We start from the raw sequence: 25,180 nt of genomic DNA, 5'->3' as shown, positions 1-25,180 counted from the left end.
GAAAAACCATCCATGCATTTAGGGTAAATATATTTATCAAAACAAGCACCTTGAGAATAGCCATCACAATTGCACACATTTTGCATTATAGTACTTAGGGCTAATTCAGTCTATTAAAAATGCAGCACTAGCATGAAACACAATCTTTCATAGGTAATAATACTGAAATTTATTCTAGTCACATAACTAAGGAAAAACAGCAAGAGTGAGATCAGATTAAAGTTTATGGATCTCTCACTATAGAATTCCATCAGCTGATAATATAATTGTTTCCAGTCTTAATATGAAAATGTCTCTGCTTATTAAATTTTTTTTAAAAAAGCACTAGCACCCCCCGTTATCAAATTCCCTGACTATCTGCTCACCCTGGCTTTTTAAATTTAAATGTTCTACATTGATGTGGTGTGTGACCTAGTGTGCTAGTAAGGTAATTATATTACAGGGGAACTGATTTATAAAGGATCTGTTAAAGGAAACATTCAGATATAATGCATTAAACTATTTTCTACTGTATGAACCAAACCAAAAATAAAGTGTAATGTCAGAGGAGAGATGAATGTTGTATAGAAGTGTGTACAGTAAAACTCCAATAGTCCAGCATCCAATTGTACGGCACTCCTGATAGTCCGGCATCAAAATGGCAAGAGCCTAGTGAGTGAGCTTTGGCAAAAAATGATTCACAAGGCAACAGCGGCAGCAGCTGAACTAAGCAAAAAGTGTAAAAAAGGATTAAAAAAACGAAAACATCACAGTATACTGTATACAGTATGTACAATAAAAAGGGTTAAGAACACTTTATATACAGTATATATATAACCAGTTTATAGTACCTCCTGATAGTCCGGCATATCCAACAATCCGGCACCACCTAGGTCCCAAAGGTTCCGGATTATTGGAAGTCTACTGTATTTGGAATTTTTGGACTTGGATAAACATTTGCCTGTTGGGTTAATTTTGAAAATCAGCTAGCGCTACAATTTGCATTATGCACCTCTGTAAAGATAAAGGAAATATGCTGCTTTCTCTAGGGTACTGAGTGCTAACCCCCAAATTAGCTGAGGCAAAAGAAAGACACGGGAATGTTGAACCCCCGCTAATGGTGTAGAGGACACCTCTGTGCAGAAGGAGAGTGAATAATCTTTAGACACGTGGTGATATATCCTCAGTCTTCTACTACAACTTGAGAAGTTTCCATTTACCTGATGATGATTCAGAGAGAGAATTTCAGTAGAAGTCTCCTTCATTTGAATAATTTCACGTTCTGATTGTGTTTTTGCATGTATTTTGTTAGTGTCTGTCCATTTTGTCTGTCTCTCCTGTTTATTTAGATTGTAAATTCTGCAGGGCAGGGACTGTCTTTCTCACTGGGTTTGAACAGTCCCTGGCACAATGAGCACGCACTTCTGAGTGCATTACGGTAGCATGTAGCAGTCCTAAACAAAGTTCCTATTAAGGAAAATATATTATTCACAATAGCTCTTAAGCACAGGCTTAAAACCCATAGCAATCAATAGAACTCAGCCATATGCTTAAGCATTGTCTTGTGTACAGACTTAAGCACATGCTTAAGTGCTTTCTTGAATTGGAGTCCATAGTGGCAAATAGGGACATGACTAGTGACATGCCACAAATGCTTATGGGCCTTAAGAGGTGTCTTATAGCCTCACTGACGAAGGTCTGCATCGTGCATTAATGGGGTATACAGTGGTACTGGAACTTTTTATAGTGGGGGTGCCAGTGGTCCCAAACTTTATACCACATATCCCACCCCCTTGCTGCTGTCTGTGCCCCTTTCCCCACAGCTGGGGCCAGGACCAGGACATGACTATGGGGAAAGGCTGGGGAAGGATGGAGACAGGAGTAAGACGACTGAGGATGGGACCACAGCTTCAGACAAGAGCTGAGCCGCAGGTGTAGGTCCTGCGGCTGGGACCCGAATGCACGGCCAGAAGCAAATGGGTCTGGTGGCAACCAGGACTTGGGTTGGGTGTGTGTTGTGCTTGGTGAAAAGCTCCAGGACCCTGCATGTTGGGGCTGCAGGAGCAGAGCCAGTGTCATGCTAGGAGCAGAGCCCCAGGCACAGAACTGGCAGTGAAAGGACACTAGATGCTGGGACATTGGCTAGGACCCCATGCAATATCTGGGAGTGCTGCAGCAGCCCCTGTACCCATAGTTCCTGTCACTGTCCATTTTTACTATACATTTTTACCACAAGTTCATGACATATCATGTGAAACAAGGGGTGGTGTAGTGTAACCCTGGATAACTTCTGCCTTTGGAGCTCTTCACAATGCATTACAGCCGTGACATCACATACATTTGCTGATCTTTATATGTGGGCATGTGAGACACTGGCTCCCCCTCTAACTTCTGCACAATATCTGGGAGCCAGAAGTAGTACAGGTTGAACCTCTGTGGTCTGGGACTCTCTGGTCCGGAAATCTGCCAGATCACAGACGTTCTTGGACCGGAGAAACCCAGCAGCAGAGGTTGCCAGCAGCTGGGAATGAAGCCACTCAATGGGCAGCGAAGCTCGCAGGGCAGTGGAGCTCACAGGCTGGCAGGGCTGCACAATCCATACAAGTTGCACCTCCCAAACTCAGCCTTCTCTAGTCCAGGAGCATCCGTGGTCTGGCAGGACTATGGATACTCCTGGATCACAGAGCCTAGTGGCAGGAGGCCCAGCAGTGGGTGGCTGGGGCTGGAACCTGGGTCAGCCGTGGGCCAAGGCTAGAGTCCCTTACAGCCTGAAGCAATGTTCAGGCAGGGCTGGAGCCCCCATCAGTCCTCAGCTACCTGTGGCAGTGGGGGGCAGAAGGCCCTGGTAGCCCAGGGCTGGAGCCTGTGGCAGCCCAGGGCTCAAGCTGGAGCCCATTGCCCAGCAGCCCTGGGGCTGCTGACGTATAGGCCAGCAGCTTGGCAGGATGGGAGTCAGAGGCAGCAGGGACAGCAGCCTGGTCGGGGTTGGTGGTGCTCGTGGGGGGGGGGAGGAGAGGGGAGGTGGAGGCAGGCGCATTCGGCTGGGCCGGTATTGAAGCCAAGAGCACTGAAGTCTGGTGAGAGCTGGTGGCAAATTACCTCATTCAGGACCTGTCAGCTCCTGGGTGAGCCAGACCAGGGAGGTACAACTTGTATCATAATAGCCGAAAGAGGCCAATATCATTATTATCTGAAGGGAAGAGCTGAAAATGACTGTGGTATCTATGGGTATGTCTACACTACCCCGCTAGTTCGAACTAGGAGGGTAATGTATGCATACCGCACTTGCTAATGAAGCCCGGGATTTGAATTTCCCGGGCTTCATTAGCATAAGCGGGGAGCCGCCATTTTTAAATCCCCGCTGCTTCGAACCCCGTGCAGTGCGGCTACACGGGGCTCGAACTAGGTAGTTCGGACTAGGGTCCTATTTCGAACTACCGTTACTCCTCGTGAAACGAGGTGTACTGGTAGTTCGGAATAGGCACCCTAGTCCAAACTACCTAGTTCGAGCCCCGTGTAGCCGCGCTACACGGGGTTCGAAGCAGCGGGGATTTAAAAATGGCGGCTCCCCGCTTATGCTAATGAAGCCCGGGAAATTCAAATCCCGGGCTTCATTAGCAAGTGCGGTATGCATACATTACCCTCCTAGTTCGAACTAGGAGGGTAGTGTAGACATACCCTATCTTGTGTTGGGGAATGTCTACACTTGCACCATCATTCAATAGAGGGATGCAAATGAAGACGTTCAGAATTGCAAATGAAGCTGGGATTTACATATCCTGCGCTTCATTTGCATAATTGCAAATGGATGACCAGTTTGCCAAACTTTTCCAACATCTGCATGCTGGAATGACAGATCCCTTTGTCTTTCTAGATTGTGTTGTTAAGAGAAACCTCATTGTCCCATTGTTATTTGTACTTTAAAGAAACATCAGTCTAAATGAAATGATTCCTGGGGCAGAGTCAAGATCAAATTCTGCTAAGAAAACTTTTCAGGCAGTTATATTTGTGTGCATTAAAAAGTTGCCAGAGAAACCTCATTAAAGAACTACTTTTTGTGGTTGAATAAGCACATGTAAAGCTCTGAGAGCTAGGCCTGCAGATAATGGCATCTCATTTTGCTTGACAATTTGCATTTCAAGAGCCACGGTTCTTTTCAAATGAGAGCCAAGAAAGAACGTCAAAGCAAACATCGGGATTAATAATATCACACTTGGTATATCACTAGAATCTCAACATCCTTAGGTAACTGCAGTACCCTCCCGCCCTGGACAAGAAGTGTTTCAGTTTTAGTCATTGACCATATGGCAAATACTGGCAGTGATTCTGCTTTCACTTCAGTCATGGAGTAACTTCACTGTGGTTAGTGGATTTTCCTTGCATAAAGTTGGTGTAACTGACAGCAGACACATGAGCTGTGGCTTTTTTGTGGTCCTGATTCTTAGGCACGTGCTTAAGTTTATGCATTATGGGTAACTCCTTGCTCACAGTGCATTATGGGTAATTCCTTGCTCACAATGCATAGGGTTAAGCATCAGAGTGAATCTTTCCAGGATTAGGGCCTGGGAATGTTCCAGTCTAGTAGAATGTTAACTCACCATTACAAGAGGCAATGAGACATCATTGCCCTCTACTGCAGTATCTGACCTGCCCATTTGTGTGTGCAGCCCAGGAATATCCCAGGCGCTGGCTACAGACATGAATGTTTTACAAGTTAATGCTGGTTTTAAATATTGTACATAGGTCTGTGGATTGTAGATGAGACTCTCTTCCTCTCAGCTGATGACATGGTTTGAACTTCTCAGTAGCTAGGATAATTCTCAGCTGTCCATGTTGATTTGGTCTACTAATATCAGTATTTCCCTCTCATGATCACTGTTATGGGCACCATTTGCATATGAAGATTTTCCCCCCTCCATTTTCTTTCACATTGTGGCCCTAATCTGAGTGTTGGTAGTTGGGCCTGCTTGCCCACAGACAATAGTAAGGAGAGCAAAAAGGAAATTAAAGCTATAGAAGTAGCAGAGTCACTGGAAATGCCAGCCAAAAGAAAGTAAATTCCTCCAGTCAATGAGAAGGAAAAGCAACAATCCACCAAGAAAATTGTTCTTTGTATCTGAACAGTGAATAGCAAGTAACCTGCCACACTGAGGGTATGTCTACACTACCCTCCTAGTTCGAACTAGGAGGGTAATGTAGGCATACCGCACTTGCAAATGAGGAATGAGGAGTAACGGTAGTTCGGACTAGGAAGCCTAGTCCGAACTACCTAGTTCGTGCCGTGTGTAGCTGTGCGGCACGGGGTTCGAACGAGCAGGGATTTAAAAATGGCGGCGCCCAGTTTATGCAAATGAAGCCCGGGAAATTCAAATCCCGGGCTTCATTTGCAAGTGTGGTATGCCTACATTACCCCGCTAGTTCGAACTAGCGGGGTAGTGTAGACATACCCTGAGTAATGAGTCTTGTTGCCTTTGCTTAAAGCAATAATATTTAATACAAACTGTGTACAAATTGAGAAAGCAAACAGAAATTTTCCTGGATTCTTTCAGGTATGAAGTATGATTGATGTCTTTCTTTGAAGTTACGTGTAAAGCCACTGTTTAAGCCAACTATGGTGAAGAATGAGAAGCTTTATTGGGAAAAATATGCCTAACTTCAATTTTTCACTTCACTTCTGTTAAGTTTAGGGTATGAAAAATCTATTTGTAATTATAGAAAAGAGATAACTAAGAAAAACTCTTGACAAAACTCCCATTGCTTCATGAGGCCACTTACATCAGTGGAGCCAGACTTTTCAGCTCTGGACCTGATTCTTTGGTCACCTCTCCTTTGTATCATGAGTAACTGTTGAAAGCAATGAAGTTAATTGTGAAAAACAGGTATGCAGATTTTTTTAAAGTATATTGCATTAAAAGTATCAGTATCAACCCTTTATCTGTACTTGTAAAAATATTGGATGATTAAGGACTCCTTTCCTGCAAATTTTCAGCTGTTATACCAGCTGGTATCATTGTGATTTATCAATTTTCTACCTTGTTCATTCTCAGAGTTAAAAGATAAAGAGCATGAGACTTGCAGAGAGTTATAAAACCCTTTCCCTCTTCTCCTCCTCCCCCCGCAAAAAAACATAAAGGTCATTTTAGAATAGTGTTACTGACAGTCTTATTCATGGTTGACTGAGTTCAATGTTTGATCACAAGATTTTCAGCCAGACACAGGGGCCTGAGGTATATTTTGACATGTTGGTCACATACTAGAAAAAATATGTACACCAATGCTGTCATTTTTCTGCAGATGAATAATGTGACCATAGAATATTGCCTTGACATCATAAGGAAGTTTGAAGTTTCAGAAGAAAACAAGGAGCAAAATGTTCTGGGGATAGAAGGTAAAGTATCTGATACCCAATTTATTTCCATAACAATAGAGTAGAAGAGTTCTAACAGCATTTTCCCTGTCCTCGCTTTTAATGTCCGATGATTACAGTAGATTAAAGTGAAGGCTCAATCACATGATTGCTCGGGGGTATTTTATTAAGATATGTATGGAAAGATCGGAGAACAACAGGTTGAAGTACCTGACTAGTACTGTGAAGTACCTGACCAGCCACAACTGCAACAAGTCATTCCAGTATTGTTTTAAAACAAGAGTGCATAAACATTTGTATGGGTTTTTATTTCTAATTGTTTATATGTATTTAGGTTATGGTATAAATATTTTCATTTATGTAAAAAAAATGAGCCAATTGTGCTGATACATTTGTGTAAAACCAGAACTACTTTACAGTGGTCCGTTAATTTACACTCATGTAAGTGATAGCCAGGAATACAATGGGGCCCAAAGTATATTCTTTCAAGCTTTACAAACTTGCTCCTTTCATTTGCAAAAACAAGGCTGCAGGTGGTATATTAATTCTGAAATCATCTTAATTCCATATTCAGATCTCCATAAATCTTTCAGCATTAAGTGCTATGGTCTGTTAATTAGTCCAGAAGGTAACTTCCATGAGCAGATTAATTTCATGTATTCTGTAGGGACAAAAGTCTTCTTGCTAAAACACAGCACTAGCAAACACCTGGGCTGTGTCTACACTGCACCCCTTTTCTGGAAAAGGGATGCAGATTAGACACTTGGAATAGCAAAATCCGCGGGGGATTTAAATATCCCCCCGCGGTATTTGCATTAACATGGCTGCCGCTTTTTTCCGGCTTGGGGATAAGCCGGAGAAAAGCGCCGGTCTAGACGTGATTCTCCGGAAAATAAGCCCTTTTCCGGAGGATCTCTTATTCCTACTTCAAAGTAGGAATAAGAGATCCTCCGGAAAAGGGCTTATTTTCCGGAGAATCACGTCTAGACCGGCGCTTTTCTCCGGCTTATCCCCAAGCCGGAAAAAAGCGGCAGCCATGTTAATGCAAATACCGCGGGGGGATATTTAAATCCCCTGCGGATTTTGCTATTCCAAAGTCTACATTAGCATCCCTTTTCCGGAAAGGGGTGCCAATGTAGACACAGCCCTGGATTTACCCTCATGGTTTTGCCACAAGTTCTGTTACTGTGGGCAATTCACTTAGGCCAGAATTAAAAAAAAACAACAAAGCAATAATCTGGCATTTTAAACATTCACAATAACTTTTATTCCTATTAGGTTCAGTAATACTCCCCTCAGATTTAACTAAATTCAGAATCTTAATATTTTGCTGTGTCCCTTTGAAACATTTTACATTCCATATTTTGAAGTTAGCATTAGAGCTCTGGCCTCAAATTGGCGCTTAGTTACACTGGTGTAAATCAGTACATTGGTGTAGTGGAGTCACAGCACCATGATATTGGAATTAAGCCCTTTGATTCCTTGTCAGGATATGGAAGAGACCTAGAAGCCAAGTTCATCCCTGACCTAAGTGGTTGCACTGACATTAATTTCAATGGGAATTGTGTTCATTTTGCCAGGGCTAGATTTAAGTAGTTTTTCTTGCGCAAGAAATTAGTGTTGCTGTCTACACTGGCCCTCTTGTGCAAGAATACTTGCGCAAGAGGGCTTATCCCTGAGCGGGAGCATCAGAGTATTTGTGCAAGAACCACTGATTTTGTACATTAGAAAGTCAGTGTTCTTGTGCAAATACTCGCAGCCAGTGTAGACAGGTGGCAAGATTTTGAACAAAAGCGGCCACTTTTGAGCAAAATCATGCCAGTCTAGACGCAGCTTAGGTGGGAACAACTGTTTGGGCTCAGGGCCACTGGGTCGGCTTCATTTTCATGGACCAACCATCCTATGACTCCAGGACACATGTATCACTATGTGTCTGTAAATGTCACTGAGCCAATAGAAAGGCAATGTGCACCCCCCTCATGTCCCCAGGAGGCTCCCATTCTCTCTCTTACACCTATCCAGTCATTGCCCCATTCTTCCAAATGAATCCCCCACCAGTGGGAACACTCCGCAGGGTCCTTGGAAGGAGGGATGTGGCTGCAAAGGCAGAGGATGACCACTGCACAACGCATCCCAAGGAGTCAAGAGACAGCAGCTTGCTTCTGTGCAGTGACCAGAGAGTAGGGGGGGGCACCATTTTTAATAACAATGAGTCATAGTTGAAGTACAAAGTATCTGATGGTTTGCAATGGCATCTAGATTATGATAAATAATTTTTAATCTTATCAAGTTATGTGGAGAAACAAAGTTTTGTAAATTCTAATGGAAGCAACAAAGAGCTGTTTTGTTCTGTCTGTTACTGGAATGACTTTGTTTAAATGGAGACAGACAGTGTGAGCCTCCTTGGCTAAGTTTGGGCATCAGATTTGGCCCAGAGAAACTCTCCAGGGTTTCAAAGAATGTTTAACACAGATTTCAGTCATATACACCTTAGGGGCTTTGTAACATAGCGTGGCCACGGCACCTTCTGCTGGTCACTCAGGAATTGGCCCTTCAATGCCAGAGTACCCCCTTCTGGCCAGTGTCTTGCCGTACTTTGGACTCCTCTCCTCTGCATACTTCCCTGCTGCAGTATCCCCACATTCCAGGGTCCTCCCCCTCATGGAACCGCCAACTCCCTATGATCCTACTGCCAGTCTTCATCCAGCCTCTGCCATAGGCAAACTGCGATCTGAAATGGCCACTCATGATAGGGAAGGGGTGTGGACCTGCTGCCTTCTCGTCACCTGGCCGTGTCTCTTAGTACCCTCAGGTCTTGCCTAAAGGTCCTGCAGCCTGGGAGTGAGGTCAAGCCAAAGCTCTCCAGTTTGGCCTGCCTTTCCCTAGCACTACTATGTCTACAGCCCTAGTACCCTCACGCCTTGCTTCAGGCCCTACAGCCTGGGAACTTTCCTGGCCAGAGCTTCCCCAGCGCTGCCTGCCTTTCCCCAGCTCTGCTCCAAGTCAGGCAGCCTCTAACATCCCTGACAGCTAGGTCCCCCCCCCTACTCCATAGCTGGAGCAACAGTGAGTCTGTCTCCACCCCTCCATGAGCCCTTATTTATAAAGCCCCAGCTTGGCCCTAATTGGCTATCTCTGCCTCAGCTGCTGGCTCCACCGCTCCAGCCTTCTCCCTTAAAGGGGCAATGCTGGGCAGATGCCCCATCACAGGCTTGAAGAAAACATACGATGGGAAAACAAACTTAATTGGATTTCAGATCTGTGCTTTTCTTATTCTCAGCATATTGCTGCCATTCTTTACTTAAACTTTCATATTTTACCATTTCTGTCTAAATTTCTGCCCTTGCTTTTTGTCATGAATAGATTTCTTGGGAATCTCTTAACTTAATGCCATTATTGTCCAGACTCTTCTGGTTTTAGTAGGCATGGATTTATACACAAATTACTGCACTGTTCTATTTTGTTTGATTTGTAGTTTGTTTAACATTTATTGAGAGACAACAGTGCGTGTGATATTGTAGACACCAGGAGGAAACTATGGATTTGTCTGGCATAAATTGCCAGAACTTCCATTGACTAGCCCGTATAACTCTTGTTGATGCTAGCAGTGAATATGGTCTATGCCCTTGCCCAAAGGACCTTGCAAAAGAAATGGACAAACCATAAATGGTAGGTTAGACCTTAAGGATGGTGGATTCATCCCACATGACACAGTAGCTTTTGGGTGGCAGGTTAACACTGACAGGTTTTAGAATAAAGAGTATCTGTTTTATCAGCCTGCGTATTGTGGTAATATGTACTGTGCTTTGAAAACTGTTTCTTTTTGTTCAAAGGTTTCACCAGCTTCATGCGCAGTTCTGCTTGTGATATATTTAACCCATTGCATTCTGAAGTCCATCAGGATATGGATCAGCCCCTTTGTAACTACTATATTGCTTCATCTCACAATACATACCTGACAGGAGACCAACTATTGTCTCAGTCCAAAGTGGAGATGTATGCCCGGGTGTTACAGGATGGCTGTCGATGTATTGAAGGTACTTTTAATATTATTTGTTTGGTTGTGAAATTCTGTAAAGTCTGATGGACATTTCTCTTACATTTTAAGTGTAGCACTGAATGTGCCAAGAGATTCACTCATATTTTACTTCATTATCTTCTTCACCTCTTTGGTAAGTCTCATTTGTTAGCAATTGTAACAAGTAATGTTTTTCATTGAGATTAATGTCTCATACTGACGCAGCATAGCCAATGCTGGTTTTTCCTCTGGAGTTCTATATTAAATGACCCACCTAAACATTGACTTTAATAACATGCCCAATACAGTCAGAGGGGAAAGACTTCTTCTGCCCATAGTGTTGGGTTAACCCCTTCTGGCCCAGTGCAGAGTATGCATAGCAGAGTTGAAAGGTTCTACAGGCCCCTGGGCAAGGTGGAAGGGTTCCCAGAAAGGGTGGGGCTGAGTGTGGAAGGGACAGGGCTGAAGGCAACCAGCCCTTAGCACTGCCTGGAATGCATGTGGCCTGCCACTCCAGTGCAGTGCTCTAGGAGCGATTTAAAGGGTTCAGGGCTTTGCTGCTACTGTGGGAGCTGGAGCTTTGGGTCCCTTTGAATTGCCAGGCCCTGAGGCAATTGCCCCTCTTCTCCTCCTCACTAATTCCTACCCCTCCCCCCCCCACCCCCATTGGCCTGGGTATGCATGCCCTGTTACATCCTCCTTTGCTGTTATATTAATCTAGGCAGAAATTCATTTTTCTTTTTTGGGAGGTGTAGGCGTAATATGCCTCCATCTGCATGGATTGCAGTGGAAACATAGGTTCCTTCTTTCCTGTACACCTATCACACCTGCAGAGGAGCACTAAATGGAGGGCAGAATTTGGCCAGGTGGTCATATATACCATTCAGACCAACTTGTATAGTCTTTTCTCCTCTATTCTGAAGATCAGGGTTTTGCTAACCTGAGTTTTGGCTCAGTCTCTTAATTTTTTCATAGAACCTTTGACACAAATTATTTGTTAATGTGTCAGCACATAAAGCAGAAACCCTTCTCATCATTGAGAGTACTTTATGAGGAATAACATTTAATGTAATAATTTTGAAAATTGTTCTATACCCAGGATATTAGAGAGATAAAGTGGGTGAGATAAATCTATTTTATTTAACCAACTTCTTTTCCAGTGAAAGATATTACCTCATACACTGAGTCTATATTTTTCAAAAGGCAGAGGAACTTTAATGCCAATAAGCTTATCTTTCTGCATTATAATAAAGTTAATACTCAGAATTTTTTTTAAAAAACCACAACCTCCCTGCCCTGTAAAAAGTGTATTATAATTGAGATTATTTTCAATTTTTAACAGAACCCATGAACAGATCAGGTAAGTTACAGTTTTGAAACTATTTGCACAGACCTAATATACCTGTTCTACCCCCGTGACTGGATAGTGGATAGAAAGGAATATTAACTTACAGTGTTTGTATAATAGTTGTTTGCCATTACGTTTTGTATACTTTATACAAAATACGATATGCAAGTGTCAGTTTATTATTCAGGTTTCATATGGCTTATTTACATGAACGCATAAAACATTCTCTCCCTCCTTCAGAGGAAAATTTTAAAACATGAGATATTTTGTCATGTGTTGTTTTTTTGTCTTGACAGTTGACTGCTGGGATGGTCCAGATGGCGAGCCAGTGGTGCACCATGGTTATACCCTAACTTCCAAAATACTCTTCAGAGATGTGGTAGAAGCTATAAATAAAAATGCCTTTGTCAAAAATGAGTAAGTGAAATGCAAGTTCTCAGCATGGAGGAGAATACTTCTTTTGTGTAGTAAATCTGGCATGGAATTACTGTATCTCAATGTAATTTTCTTCCTAAAACACACAGAAAATGTGATTATTTTCCTCTAGAGAGAGAGGTTGGGTGAGAGGATGTAGAATGGCCAGGAAGTAAGGTCCAGTGATTAGTGCCCTAATTAAGACAATCTGAATTCATATGCCTCCTCATCCATAGCTTTTCATTCCCTAAGGTCTCCAAAAACTGCAAAGGGGGAGTTAACCTGTTCAGTGCAACTGATTCCTTTGCTTTCTAAATTTCATAGCCCTAAGAGAGAACTTGCTCTGTAGATCACATAACCTCCTCCACCCAGAACAGAGAGCTTGTGTAGTGGCGTGTGGCTTGTCTGAGGGTGTGTCTAGACTACAGGTTTTTTTTTCGAAAAAAGTGGTCTTTTTTCAAAAAAAACCTTTCCCTGTGTCTAGACTGCTGCCTCATTCTTTCGAAAGTAAATCAAAAGTACGCAGCAGTTTTTTCGACCGTGGAAAACCTCATTTTACGAGGAATAATGCCTTTTTTTGAAAGTGCTCTTTCAAAAAAAGGCGCTATGTAATGCAAACTCTGGTTTTTCGAAAGAGAGCATCCAGACAGCCTGGGTGCTCTCTTTCAAAAAAGCGGCTTGCTTTTTCAAAAGTACTGGTTGTAGTCTAGATGCTCTTTTTTGAAAGTATCTTTCTAAAAAGCCTCTTTCGAAAAAGACTTGTAGTCCAGACATAGCCTGAGAGGAGACAGTAGACTACTAGGCCTGAAGTCTGCACTTGGCCACCGTGGGTTTTATAGGCCTTCCCATGTCTATGCTTCCATCACAGTGATCTTTACTGTTACAGCAAATGGAGTTGAAAAGCTGGTGGCATTTTCCATGTGGTTTTTCCCTTCATGCCTGTTTTACTCAGGAAGGGAAGGTAATTATCCATATGCATAGAGAATTACTTCCATGTATCTGTCTGTAGGGTAGAAGGTTATTATAGCCAATCAGACAACTGATGCACATTGAAAAGCAGTGGGAGAGGGATATTTTCATCTAGGCTATGTCTACACTGCAGAGTTTTCGCGCAAAAATTTTTCAGAGCATCCACACCTCGAGTGTTTTTGCGCAAGAAAACGTACAGTGAATCGACAGAACAAAGGGTTTTTTGTGGTATAGGTATTCCTCTTTCTATGAGGAATAACTCCTTTTTGCGCAAGAGCTCTTGTGCAAAAAGGTGTGTGTGGATGGGCAGCAGGATTTTTTTGTGCAAAAACTGCCTATTGAAAGATGCACAGGTGCCCAGAGATTTCTTGCAAGAGAGCGTCCATGCAGTCTGGACATTCTCTTGTGCAAAAGCACATCACTTTTCCTATGTGCTTTTGCAGTGTGGATGTGCTTTTGCACAAGAAGTTTTTGCGGAAGATCTCTTCCTCCAAAAGCTTCTTGCGCAAGAAGCCTGCAGTGTAGATGTAGCCCTATACATGGCCTTACCAAGAGTGTTATGGAGGCCTTACTTGTTAGAGGAGCTTGACCTACAAACAAAAAAAATGGATCTTCTCTGAAGCTACACTGAGCTGTGTTCTAGAAGTTAGGGCCTGCCTTATAAGATCTTGAGACCCTAAATTATTTCAGTGATGGTGTAAAGGGCGTGTACGTTGGCAGCATTTAGCTCTTGGTGTCTTTATTAATGAGCTAAAAACACTAGGCAAAATTCTACCTGCAGTTACACCAGTGTAAATCCAGAGCAACTGTACCATCAGTGGAGTTACTCTGGATTTGCATCAGTGTAACCAGGTGCAGAATTTGTCCAGGTGATATAGGGCTTAAACAAACTATGTATCCCTCCTAGTGTATACATTATTTTTCCACCTTTTTTCATTTGCAGACTCCCAAAAGTTTCAAATGGTGGTGCAAAACCCTTTGGAAATCTTAGACATAATACGTGGACTTCCCCCCTCTAGGAGTTTGCGAAACAAAAGGTTGAAAACCACTGCATTAGTGTTATAGGGTGCTCAAAGTTTTGAACAACTGATGGTTCCATCTACGTGCCGGCAGGGGGAGGAGACTTCATGTGCTCCCCCAACCCCAGGCCACTCGGGGGTGGGGAAGTGGGTGAAGTCATTCGCTGTTGAAAACGGCTGATGGCTGTCCACCCCTGTTGTAACCCCTTTGGGCCCTGTGTGTGGTTTGTATACCTCATAATGGTTGTCACGCTTTCTTCAAGGAGATATGATTGTTGTAATATGACAAAACATTCCATGTTAAAGACAAATTTGCTGCTAAAGAGACTGCAAGAGCAAGATGAATATAAAACATTCTAAGTTGCATTAATGCTGCCTGATCATATATCTTGAAGAGCTGCTGTGATATCTCCTGGGACTTTTGCTTTTGTTTTAGGTTTCCAGTGATATTGTCTATTGAGAATCATTGCAGTATCCAGCAGCAAAAGAAGATTGCTCAGTACCTGAAGGAAATATTCAGTGACAAACTGGACTTGTCGTCTATAATCACTGGAGATTCCAAGCAGCTTCCAAGCCCTCAAAGTTTGAAAGGCAAAATCCTGGTGAAGGTAATTTGTTACCAACTGTATGTACAGAATGCAATACAAGTCAGTATATTGTACTCATCATCCTAGTTCTTGTCCCCTCAGGCCCTGAGAACCCAATTACCAGTAACAAGAATCAGAACAGACCCAATTAAGTGGATTTTGATCCTGTGTTTCTTTTCACACAGACATTAAAACAGATTTTATGTCAGACTTAGCATGTATCCTGGGATACTTTTTGTAAGGTGGTATTACCAGGATGTATTAATAAATAAAATAAATACGTAAATAATACACACATAATCTATACTTATAGAGCACTCATCTGAAGATCTCAGGTCACTTTACGTCTGTAAATTACATATATTTACAGTCACCCTGTGAGATAGGGGCATTATTATTATACCTATGTTTATAGCTGAGGAATATGAGGTACTCGAGATCAAATAGGAAATTAATGGCAAAGTTAAGACTAGAATTTAGGGTCCCTGATTGCCACTTCTCTGATCTATCTTCTATCTATCTAATCAGTTTGATCTGTAGATTTTCTAAGGTGTCTTCAGGCTGGGGTCTAAGCACTAGTGCACATTCTCTCTTTACAGTGTATTCTGCAGGCACAATGTTGAAAAGAATGAGAAATACTAAATGTATGAGAAAAATATATTCTTCCCCTTCTCTTCTCACCTTCCCTGCTGCTAAGAGCAACGGTTTTCCAAATAAAGCATTTTTTTATGGTTCGCCAGTTGTGGCTCCATAAGAGAAAAGAATGCTTCAGAGAAGAGCTAAGGGACAACAAAGGAAAAGTGCCAATGCTATGTATGAGATGAATAATTTGGATTTTTCAGTGTACGTAAATAGATCTGTTTTGAAAGGTATTTCGGAGAACTACCTGAAAATAGTGCAGTAAAGATGAAAATATTAGATAGTACTTTGAGAGGATACCTTATCAGACAGCCTCTTTTTAAAGGGGAGGACACTTCATTCTCTATAAGCCCAGAATTAATTGTCTAGGCATGGAGCTAAAGTGGCCAGCATTTCAAAGTGACAAATGCTGTTTTCACCATCATTGTAGACTGTTGTCTGATTTCACAAAAATACTGTAACTGCTATCCCATCAATCATTCATGTCAGCCAGTCACTTGAGAAACCAGCTTTGCTACACTTAAGAGTTTAAAGTACAACCATGGCAGCATTTTTGACTGAATGTGGCCATGGCAGCTTGATAGTTGGTTCACATTCGTGCTTTACAGCACTGTAACTTGCTGTCCTCGGGGTGCGTGTAGCATTTTTTCACATCCCTGAGCCAGAATGCTAGAGTACAGTAAAGAGCCAGTGTAGACATAGCCTTTATTACTTGAGAAGCAGTGGCTTTTGGGGAAGTAACAAGCCAGTCTTACCCCTCCCTGCTGTTATTTGTACTCTGTTTATGTATTTGTTCATCCTTCCTTCCTTCCTGAACAACATGTAATGTTACTGGATTTACTAACTGATTTCAGGCACTGAGCCTGATTCACCACTTACATAGGGCTTATCAACAGAGCAGGCCAAGGGTGGGGAACCTCAGGCCCAGGGGCTGGATGCGGCCCCTGGCTTACCAAGATCGGGTCCCCAAGACTCATGGCTCGCCCAAGCATTGAGTAGCCCACACTAGTGTTCCAGCCCCCCGTCTCCTGCAAACTCACTGCAGGGCTGGAGCACACAAAATCTATGAGGTTGGGTCCCTCTAGACTCTGGTGTGTGAGGGGAATGTGGGGAATGTCTTTTTCCTTATCAGTCGGGGGCCATGTCCGTGAGGGCTTTATTTTTTGTTTTGTTGTTTTGCTTCTCTCTTGTGTACAGCTCCAGACTGATTTTTCAGTGGGTGGATGGCCTCCAACCCAAAAAAGATTCCTCACCCCTGGACTAGGCCTTAGTTTGTTGCAAGCTGGGCTGTAAAATTACCACATGCTGACCTGCTGCATGCTAAGTGTTCAGTGTGCTCTGCTGTTGTGAACTAACAGTCCTGAAAGTGCATTTTGTTCAACCCTATTAATATAGTTTTCAAGTAGGTAATTGAATAGTTGAGTAACTGCATGAATTCTTACCGGTTACTCGACTATTCTATAGTCCCTCAGGGTGGGGCTGGCAGTCACTGTGCTCCAGCCCCAATCCCGGGGAGCCCCCTGCCATCCCATCCTGCCTGGCTCCTGTGTGGTGTGCCAGGCAGGAGCCAGTCCACGAGGGGAGCCAGTTTAAAAACCAGCTCCCCATGCAGACTGGCTGCCTGCTATTCTGAGCTCTCTGCTCCGAGTTTCCTGTGGACAGAGGCTGCTCTGCCTCCCACAGAGCAGCCTCTGTCCACTGTGAACCTGGGCCCGCTGCAGACAGAGGCTGCTTCACAACAGCCTCCCCAGCTCCCTTCCCACTGCTGCTGCCTCTAATAGAGGCAGTAGCATGGGGGAAAGAGGAGCAGGCAGCACTGCAGAACTGGTGCTAGGGGGGGGGCAGCTTTTAAACTTAAAAGTTTAAAGCTTAAAAGCTGGCTCCCCCCAGCACTGGCTTCTGCCCTCCCCCCTTTCCCTTGCTGCCTCTAATAATTTGGGGATGGAGGGGAATGCATGCAGTCGACAAGATTAACCAATAAGCCTAGGCTCCTGTTGGCCTAAGTATTTGCTCCCATCAGACTCCCGCTGTGGAGACGACGGGGAAACTTGAAACAAGATACGTCAATTCCAGCTATGTAATTTACATAGCTGGAGTTGCGTACCTGGATTCAACTGTTGCTTTTTATTGTAGACCTGGCTTCAGTGCAGCTATAAAGGTGTAAGTCAGAGGTGAATCAGACCCAGTGTCTGTCAGAATAATACTGTCCATTCTGAACAAAAGGTAGTGTCCATGTCCTGTTTATCTTGCTGTATAAATCTCATGGAGAACAATGTACAGGCAGCGGCTGAATCAGGACACCTGGGGCAGAGCAGCTGGGGTGCTGCTGGGTTGGTCCAGTAGCGCCGAGGAGCGGCGGCGCTACTGGACCAACCCAGCAGCACCCCAGCTGCTCTGCCCCAGGCGTCCCCAAGTCAGCCGCTGCTGAAAATGACCAGTGGCTGACTACAGGAAGCCCCTGCCCCGGGCTTCCTGGAATCAGCCGCTGATCAGTTTCAGCAGCAGCTGACTTGGGGATGCCTGGGGTTCTTAAGTTGAATCTGTATGTAAGTCAGAACTGGTGTCTAGATTCAGCGGCTGAATCTGGATGCCAGTTCAGACTTACATACAGATTCAACTTAAGAACAAACCTACAGTCCCTATCTTGTACGTAACCCGGGGACTGCCTGTAGTGTATGGCTGTATCTGGCAGTGACAAATGCAGAGTGCCGAGATGAGCTCATGTAATCAATCATGAAGGAAAGCACACATCACAACACACAAGTTTAATTTCTTAGATATTAACTGGCATCTTTATTTTTTATTACTTATCAGATCTTCTATTAATACACTGCTAAGTAAGTATCTGCTGAACTGCAGTTGCAGTGTGAGTGATGCTAGAGAAAGAATTCAGGCAGATGTATTGTTCTGGTGGCACTGTTGATCCTTCAAGCCTTGTTTCCTGCCATCAGAAGTAGCCAATAAATGCTGCGTCCCTATTCCACCACACTAGCCAGCTGTTCAAAGCTAGACATGTGCTTGGGGGAAACTCCTTCCTGGCCCATGTACATATTTGCTTCGCAGCAGTGACTTAGCCACTAATTTTATCTTGCTGACTACACTTCCACATGTACATGCAATATTTCTAGAGGCTTTCATGTGTCCCTCACAGTAATTGCCAAATGAAACTGAGTTGCTTTGTGTCTGCACTTCCCCTGCTTCTGATGCAATGTTTCAGCCTCATTATCTGATTTTATGACACAGGACAGCCTGCTGGAGATGAGCATGAAACAGCTGAGTCTAGTTCTACAAAGACATTCTGACAAAAGGGCTGCTCTAGTGAGGGGAGAATGTAGTATAGAAAGTTCTTTGAATCATGCAACTGACAGTGAATTGGGCCAGTAAAAAATTAGACTTCCCAGCGGGTTCTTAACCCTACCTTTGAGACAGTTACCTCTTGTTGCAGAAATTGATTCTGACATTCTGAACTTAAGAAAGCCGAAGGCCTTACCGGTTAAGAACACAGATGAGCCGCATCTTTATAACTACCCTTTGGAAGCCTCATATAGCTGTCTGTCTATACGTTCATGTTATCCTAAGTATTCTAATAGCTGGAAAATACAGCAGTTTATGGGTTAAGCATGTAAAATATGGAGCCCAGTATTTCTATCCTAGGTCAGTGGAGAATAGAAAATTAAGTAATGCAAAATATACTTTTGGGCTCTAATATTTTAACACATGATAACTGAATAATAAACTGAGTAAAAATATTCATGGGGCATGTGCTGTCTTATCTAAAGTGCTTTTACTGCTAGAATTTGAAGCAGTACTTTGCAGAACATTTATGCTTGCTGGCAATATAATGGCTCATGAGTGTCTAAATGGTATTCATTTAAAAGAGTTGCAGCATTTTTTCTGTGAAAAGGAGGCAAGAGGCAGATTTTCCTGTAGAACTGCTCTATAGGCTTGGTAAGGAATTCTTAAATTTTACATATTACAAATGGCAGCACTTTATTTATTTGAACTTTTAATAAAAAAGGTAATTTTTTGCTAGGAAGGATTCTTTTTATGTTTGTAGCATCTCACATGTCTTTAAGAATAGAGATGTGATGTTACCAAGATTCCAGAGACAGCCTGCATTTAAGCAATTCAGCACAGGGGGACATAACTTTCAAATACTTGCTTTACATCACTCCCGAGTCATGTTACAAATGATAGAATTAGAGTTGGCAACTACGAGGTGTAATGAAAGGGAGAAAGAAACATCAAAACATTAAATAGATGGGATTTTCAAAATGTAAGCGGAGTTGGCACTGAACTGCATTAGGTGCTTTAAAAATCCCACCGGCTGTGTCTACACTGGGCCACTTATTCCGGAAAAGCAGCCGCTTTTTCGGAATAACTTGCCAGCTGTCTACACTGGCCGCTTGCTTTTCCGGAAAAGCAATGACAATTTACTGTAAAATTGTTAGTGTTTTTCCGGAAAAACTATGCTGCTCCCGTTCGGGCAAAAGTCCTTTTCCGGAAAAACAGTTCCGGAAAAGGGCCAGTGTAGACAGCACAGTAGTCTTTTCCGCAAAAAAGCCCCGATCGCGAAAATGACGATCGGGGCTTTTTTCCGGAAAAGCGTGTCTACATTGGCCACGGACGCTTTTCTGGAAAAAGTGCTTTTCCGGAAAAGCATCCTGCCAATGTAGACGCGCTTTTCCGGAAATACTTATAATGGAAAACTGTTCCGTTTTAAGCATTTTCGGAAAAGGGTGCCAGTGTAGACGTAGCCACCCTGTATAATTAGTATCTGTTACCAGTGCACAAAGAGACTGGTCTAAATCCATTGATGTCCATAGCAGGACTACCACTAACTTTAGCAAGCTTAGGTTGTGTCCCTTGTGAAGGGTGCTGATTCTGAAGAACCTGGCCAAACTGAGGTCAGAACCACACTGCCCACAATTGTATTTGAACATTCTGATTCTGTGCAAGGTTCTGAGGCCTTGTCCACAGCAGGGTTATTTCTCTGAAATTTCCTGCTCTTTCATCTCCACCTGTGGTATCAGTAGTGACAGCTCTAGTGCTGTACTTGGTGCTGGCAGGCACCAGTATCTCAAGTACTATGTTGTGTAGACCTGCTCTGAACAAATACTCTTGGCACTGGATGGCTGTATCCCATTAAGCTGATAATTTTTCTTGTACTGTCCCCATTAATCAACTGTCAGTGCCAGTCATTATCTTTAGAATAAACTGGTTCCCTGGGTGGTGTCTGTCGAAGTCTAAATGAAAAATCCTGAAAGCCCATGTTCATCATAACAATTTGAAATAATGTATTCTCTGATCAGACCTTATTTGGAACTATGTACACGAACAAGAATTTTAGCTTGCCTTCTCCATAGTAACTAACACTAGTAACTGCTACATATATTATAAATATTTTTGTGCTAATTTTTAGGGCAAGAAGTTACCATATAACCTTGCATCTGATGCTGAAGAAGGGGAGGTTTCTGATGAAGATAGTGCAGATGAAATTGAAGATGACTGCAAGTTAAAGCTGTGTTATGTAAGTATATCAGTGTTTCCTAATTGGTGCTCCGGGGAACCCTGGGGTTCCGCGAAGCAAAACTAGGGGTTCTGTGAGGAGCTGGCACTCCCCCATCCCCTCTGAAAGAGAGAGAGAGAGCTGGCTAGCCAGGAGAGGCATGGGCAGTGAGTTGTATGGGCTTATGGTGCCCATGCTCCACCAATATTTGGAGCTGAAGCAGGCCCCAGCCTCCCCTGTGCATCCTTCCACCCTGGCCCCAGAGTGTCTTTCCCCTGACCCCATCCCTGCCGTGCGCAACCTTCACTGAGCTCCCCCTTGCCGCTGCTGCTGCCTTGTGCAGCGTGCTCAAACCAGTAGGCAGGGAGACGCCCAGGTGTGACGTAATGTCACGGCCCAGGATTTTAAAACTGCTGGGTGCTGCATTGCTCCGTGTGGCTGAGTTGCGAGTTCAGAGTCTGGGGACGGAGCGCAGACTCCAGCCCCACAAAGTGGTAGGTAGAGGAAGGGGAAGGGCTGGGAGAGGAAGGTGCTTGTGCAGAGGGGGAGGAGAGGGGAAGGCACCAAAAGCACAGGGTAGAAGCGAGACAAATGCCAGGGGGCCAAGTACAGACAATGAGGAAAAAGGCAGGAGGGGAGGTGTCAGTGGGAGGGGGGACAGGGTGATGCTGGGAGAGGAGAGGATAAGGGCATTGGGGGCTAGCGGGGGCAGGGGGAAGTGCTGGGAGAAGGCTTGAAAGAAGGGGTGGGCATGAGGAAGGTGGGGATGGAGCAGGTCATGTATGAGGGGAACGGGAGCAGAGGGTGGTGAGGGGGTGGGCATCAGGGAAAAAGAGGGCAAAGGAGGTAGGGGCAGTGAGGGAAGGGGGAGGCACCAGCAGGGTGCAGGAGTGAGAAGGTGAAAGTGCCAGGAGATTCTGGGGGTGAAGCAGAAGGGCAGACACCTGCAGGGGAGGGACCAGCCTCAGAGGAGAGAGGCAGGGCAGGTGTGTAGAGGGAGGTGTTAGGAGATGGGATGAGGAGGGGTAGCTCACATGATCAGAGTAGGGCTACTGGAGTGGGCACAGGAAGGAGAGAAGGGCTGGTGGAGGGGGCCAGGTCTCAGGAAGGCTGAGGGCAGTGAGAAGGGCAGGAGTCAGGACAGCAGAGGAGAGTGAGGAGTTGGGAGGAAGCAGGCATCAGGAGAGGAGACATCTCAGCAGAGAGAAAAGGTAAAGGGTTATAAGATATTTATTAATAACTTGGGTGCCACAGATGCACATCCAAATGAGCCACATGAACTCAGTACTGGTGCACAACACAAAATTCATTTTGCTCATGCAAGGAAAGTCTTACATCCACAAGCCCATGGCTTGCTTGGCCCCCCAACCTTCCACCTGAGCCCAACACTCCTGGGCCTGGAGCCCCCTCCCCAAGCCAACATCCCCTTCTCCTGCATCCAAATTCCCTCCCAGAGCTTGTACTTCTCATCCCTTTCCACACCCAAATCCCTCATTCCCACCCCACACCTCCTGTCTCAACCTAGTGAGAGCATATTAGGCTAGGGATAGACAGTGATGGAGAGGATGGGAACAGAGTGGATGAGGCCTCAAGGAAGGGAGGTGGGGGTGAGGGTCTTGGGAAGGAATGTGATTTTCATGCATTGGTGGGTCCCCTCCCCCCTCCTTTTTTTGTGTTTGTTTGTTTGTTTATTTGACAAACCTAGGGGTTCCTTGAAATTCTGAAAAGCTGAAAAGGGTTCCTCGGCCAAATAAAATTGGGAAACACTGAAGTATATCACCATTACGTGGCACAATTTACTTACTCAATTTTGTGTTCCTTACACATTCCAAACTCCAACTTAATATTAATTATACAGATTAAAATTTTCCAATCTGGGTGCCTAAAGTCATGCACCTAAATCTATATTTAAGCACCAAAGTGATCTGAATTTCACAATTCAAAACTCTTCTTTTATGATTTCTTTTCCCTTGCCTTTTTTCTTGCCTTTAACCCCCGAGTCTTTACTTGCTCTCTCTTTTTAAAGATTTAACCGCCGTGTGTTTTATTTTATACTTTCATTTTATGTTTAGCCATTTCCATATTTGTTGCTGCTAACACAGTTGTGCGGTGCTGATGCACACTGCCACACAGATGTCCAGCCCAGCGGCAGCCACTTCACTAATTTTAAAAATTTGAACAAGAAAGAAGCTATTACACAGTATGGTAAAAATAGAAGGGGCCAAATTCAGTTTTGACATCACTAGATGTAAATCCATCGTTCTCAGCTTTGAATTTGGCCCCGTGAGCTTGCTTTTTTATTACTCCCACACTCACTCCCATATCATTTTCACTTATATTGGCTGTGTTAATTACATGCACACAGAATTTTCATTCAGATTGAATGTTTTTATTGCAGACACACATCCCCTTGTAGTCTTCTGTTATATTCAATATTTTGCAATAGCTTTTCAAACAATTATTTTTGTTTTTCTTAATCATTTACATCTGCTGTTGGGAGTTAAGCATTTCGCAGGCTGACTTGGGAATCCCTCTGCAGACTTAGATCCCCTTCTGAATTAGTTTAGAGAAAGCAGATGTTCACACCATTTCTTTTCTTTAATTCTATGCACAGGCACCACCTACATGTCAAATAATCAGCAAAGTCTCCTCTAGGGTTCACATACATAGCATAAAGGGACTGAATTTCTTTGCTTCCCTCCCACTCTCTCTCTCTCTCCCTCTCTCTCTCTCCCTGTCTCCAGATAAATGCAGTGATACTTAACACTGAGAGAGAAGATGTGCTTCGTTGCATTCTTACAAAGCCTTAGGCTCTATGATTACTTTATGATCAGAATGTAGCATGATGCTATTTGAGCCATATGGTCTACAAGACAGCCTCATGTAGAAATACAATTTTGCTTTGGGTCCAGGAAGCATGAGGCAGAGATGGTTTGTTCAGTGACCCAAGAATATATATTCCCTCCGTATTTCTTGCAGCATGAAACTTTTTCCTATTTAGTAACAAAAAAAATAAGCTACAGTGAAGGTTGCTAAATACAATTTAGGTCCCCAATCCAGAAAGCCTTTAGGCTGTGCTTAATTTTAAGCACCTGTCCAAATCAATGCAGGGTTGGGGTTGAAGCAAAGAGATGCTGCTGAACACAAGTCGAAATATAACGCAAACATTGAAAACCGTGACATTTTCTAGATAAGGTTAGACAACCCATGGTAACCACAATTTTAACTCTACATTCATGCGACCACACCATTGAACCCACAAATTCTCAGTGACTGGCAGAGACTATACTGGCTTTCCCTCCTGCACCTCCTGCATCATACGGAATCTTAAGGAGAGACACTAATCCAGTGGTTCTCAAATGTTTTGGTCCGCAGCCCACCCCACTGAATGCAGACCTTTCTGGGGACCACCAGCCAACCACCTATGATGACAAAAATGGGTGCAGAAGGGGGTCAGAGTTCTGCGTGGGAGGTAGGGTGCAGGAGCGGACTCAGGGTGGGGTCTGGCTGGAAGGTTGGGTGCAGGAGCAGACTGAGGAAGAGGGGATTTTGGGTGGGAGGTTGGTGCAGGATCAGGGTGAAGGGAGGGGAACTGGGAGGGAGAGAGACTGCTGGAGTGGGCTGGGGGTGCAAGGTCTTGGTGGGAGGGGATGTGTGAGGGGGGATGGAGGTGTGGGGTCTGGGCATGAGGGGAATGGGGGATACTTACCTGGCTCTGTGCCTCCCCCTGCTCCCAGGCAACACCCCCTACTGCTCCCATTGGCCAGGATTACAGCCAATGGGAGCTGTGGGGAAAGCCTCTAGGCTTGGTGAACACTTTCCTATGCTGCCATTCCCCCAGCTGGGGAAAGGGAGAGCTGCAGCACACAGTCACATCCTTCCTCTGCAAGCTGGATTTGGCCCACAAGGCTTCCCCCTCCCCCTGCAGCGGGAAGACAGCGCTGGCACTCCAACCTTGCAGGGAGCGGTACAGGGTTGGCACCATCACAGGCTTCCTGCTGCAGGGGGAGTGAGCTTGAAGCCTATGGGGCCCACCTGAAAGACGATCGTGATCTGCAGGCCACACTTTGAGAACTACTGCACTAGAGGTAGAAGTTGCATTACCAAGGAATGGAAGCCCTTAAAGCAGGGGTAGGCAATAATTGTTTGGGGGAGCCATTCCAAGAATTTGGAAAGTTGACATGGGCTGCCATCTTCCATGTTATTAATGGAGGAAGTGTGGGGTCTAGGATGGGGGTTGGGTGCAGAAGGGAGATTGGGATAGGGGATTGGGGCGATAGTTTTGTCGGAAAAGGCTTTTCCAAAATTTGGCCCATCTACACGGGACCAAA

At 44.2% G+C, this 25,180-nt stretch overlaps 1 protein-coding gene across 5 annotated transcripts in view; it reads left to right on the top strand.

The window, feature by feature from the left end:
• The window catches only part of PLCH1 (phospholipase C eta 1), a 186,968-nt gene that overhangs the window by 120,977 nt on the left and 40,811 nt on the right, over positions 1-25,180 (top strand). For all 5 annotated transcript variants that reach the window (XM_075937751.1, XM_075937747.1, XM_075937746.1 and 2 more), the window contains 5 exons: positions 6,274-6,367; positions 10,180-10,383; positions 12,009-12,129; positions 14,551-14,722; positions 20,763-20,870. In XM_075937751.1, the coding sequence (XP_075793866.1) occupies positions 6,274-6,367; positions 10,180-10,383; positions 12,009-12,129; positions 14,551-14,722; positions 20,763-20,870 (699 nt within the window). The remainder of the gene's footprint in view (positions 1-6,273; positions 6,368-10,179; positions 10,384-12,008; positions 12,130-14,550; positions 14,723-20,762; positions 20,871-25,180) is intronic.

Source organism: Pelodiscus sinensis, chromosome 10, assembly GCF_049634645.1.
Source record: "Pelodiscus sinensis isolate JC-2024 chromosome 10, ASM4963464v1, whole genome shotgun sequence".
NCBI lineage: Eukaryota > Metazoa > Chordata > Testudines > Trionychidae > Pelodiscus > Pelodiscus sinensis.
This window is presented reverse-complemented; position numbering and strand designations above follow the sequence as displayed.